Genomic DNA, 2500 nt, shown 5'->3' on the forward strand with positions numbered 1-2500 from the left:
CTCTCTCTCTCTCTCTCTCTCTCTCTCTCTCTCTCTCTCTCTCTCTCTCTCTCTCTCTCTCTCTTTCTCTCTCTCTCTCTCTCTGACCCACCTGACGTAAGTATCGTCGTCCGGCGCCGCATTTTCGCGGAGGTGCACGTAGACCCCGAGCACGACGAGCGCTGAGGCGTTGATGGCGTGCGAGGCCCCGAGGCAGTAGCGCCGGCCCGCGCGGTCCAGCAGGAAGAAGGCGACCACCGTGCCGGCCACTCGCACGCCGGCCACCACCACCGTCGCTGCGTCGGGATCCCACGGCGCTCCGGCCGCCGCCAGGACCCTGGCCGTCTGGATCATGAACACATAGTTGCCGCACATTTGCTGGAACAAGAACAGCATCACCATGACGCCGATCCTCTTCAAGATGTCCGTCTTGAGGAGGGCCCTCCAGCCTGCGGAGCCCTTCGTGGAGGACGAGGAGGCGTTGCGTCGCTCCAGCTCAAGGACTTCGGCCTCTACGTCGGCATATTCACCCCTCAGCCTCTTCAAGATGACCATGGCGGTTTGGCGGCGGCCTCGCACCACCAGGAAGGACGGGGAGTCTGGAAGGACGAACGTGACCACCAGGAGCAAGGCGGGTGGCACCGCACACACCAGGGCCAAGTAGTGCCACGGGAACGCGAAGCCCATCCATACAGTGTATAGGCTTCCCAGCACGATGCCCAGCGTGGGCATCGTGGACATCATGCCCCGCACACTCGCGTCCGCGAGCTCCATTATGTACGAAGAGGCCGCGACCGTGGTGGCGCCGCAGGCAAGGCCCAACACGAACCTGGCGGGAGAAGAGGAGGGGGCGGTGACAGGGGGCGGCGCTGGGGGAGGGTAGAGGAGAGTGAGACGGGGCAGCGAACGAGATATGAAAGAGAAGAAATGAAATGGGAGGAAGTAACATCTAAAGACTTGAGAGATAACATAGTAAAGTTAATGGAGAAATAAGGAAAAATGCCGGTAGTAAGAGAGACACACACACATAGAGAGAGAGTGTGTCCGCGTGGGCGGCGCACGTACCTTGCGGTGAGCAGGACGGGCGCGTTGGGCGACAGGGCGTTGCACAGCCAGCCCAGGAGGTAGGGCACCGAGATCACCTGCAGGGACCGCCTTCGCCCCAGCACACTCACCATCCATCCAGCCACCCACGCCCCTACCAGGGACCCGAGCGACACAAGGCTGCCTGCGGGTGTTAAGGAAAGCAATAAGATTCTTTGTGCCGCTTCCAACACTTTCGTATTAGCGCTTTTCCTTTCTTGACTGTTTGTTAATTCCGCCTCTCGTATTCCTTTTCCTTTCCTTTGCCTGACCCGCCCACCCGCCCCTCGCACCTGTCATGTCCATCTGCGCCGGGGTGAGGGTGATCTCAGTGCCCACCAGCGTGGAGTTGTTCTCCGCCATGCTGGAGAGCGCCGGCGAGGGCCAAGGCAACGTGGCACCCAGGGCGAAGTGCCCGCTGGCGGCGAGGCACACCAGCCCGAACTGCGGAGAGAGCAAAGGCAAGGGAAGTGATGATGGCTGGGCGAAAAGAGCAAAAGTAAGTTTGGTGACTGACCAAATTGACAATAGTTCAATAAAAAAGAACATGCATATGTGTTTGTGTAAATACATAATCCCTAATAATATATCGATGCTAATGATGATTATGATAATAAATAGGATGAGAATAGTAATAACAAAAGGAAGTAGACCTACCTGTTTGATTACTGTTACCATAATGACAATAATAGTAATAATAACAATAAGATGGTGATGATGATGATAATAATGATTATGACAACAAATAGGATGACGGTAGTAATAACAAAACGAAATCGACTTACCTGTTTGAGCAGCCTCCTTCGCCGCTCATCCTTTGGCTCCTCCTTCTTCCTCACAGCCTCACACTCATCTGAACGAAAAAGCGAAGTCATGGTAGAATAATCTACAAATATTATGATTGCTGTGTTAACAAGGTTGCTATTTACTTCGGCCATTTACATTCACATAGTGCAAGATCAAGTTAGCGAGTTCTTGCTCTCACTAACGAGCAACAGAGGCAGCAAAGCCCCTGCATGCAACGGGGACAGGGCTGGCCAATGCAAGTTGTTTATAATTCGCCAAAATGACGATTGCACGGGGACCTCTATAGTGGTTTTGAGAATAGTAATCCTATCGATATATTTACCATTTAACATTTATCTTCTGATATATAATAATTGGGTGCACAGAATATAGACAGAAAGATAGACAGATAATTAAACAGATAGATGATAGACAGATGGATGGATGAATGGATGTAGGGAGGGAGGGATATATATATATATATATATATATATATATATATATATATATATATATATATATATATATATATATGTATATATATACATATATATATATATACATATATATATATATATATATATATATATATATATAGAGAGAGAGAGAGAGAGAGAGAGAGAGAGAGAGAGAGAGAGAGAGAGAGAGAGAG

The 2500-nt window shown here is 50.4% G+C and overlaps 1 protein-coding gene across 3 annotated transcripts in view; it reads right to left on the reverse strand.

Annotated features, from left to right (window-relative positions):
• LOC113828248 (facilitated trehalose transporter Tret1) overlaps positions 1 to 2500 on the reverse strand; it is a 50879-nt gene that overhangs the window by 2899 nt on the left and 45480 nt on the right. For all 3 annotated transcript variants that reach the window (XM_070129116.1, XM_070129117.1, XM_070129115.1), the window contains exons 2-5: positions 1848 to 1915; positions 1356 to 1506; positions 1045 to 1207; positions 92 to 808 (exon numbers count right to left, since the gene is read on the reverse strand). In XM_070129116.1, the coding sequence (XP_069985217.1) occupies positions 92 to 808; positions 1045 to 1207; positions 1356 to 1506; positions 1848 to 1915 (1099 nt within the window). The remainder of the gene's footprint in view (positions 1 to 91; positions 809 to 1044; positions 1208 to 1355; positions 1507 to 1847; positions 1916 to 2500) is intronic.

The sequence above is a fragment of the Penaeus vannamei genome, chromosome 13 (genome assembly GCF_042767895.1).
Source record: "Penaeus vannamei isolate JL-2024 chromosome 13, ASM4276789v1, whole genome shotgun sequence".
Classification (NCBI taxonomy): Eukaryota; Metazoa; Arthropoda; class Malacostraca; order Decapoda; family Penaeidae; genus Penaeus; species Penaeus vannamei.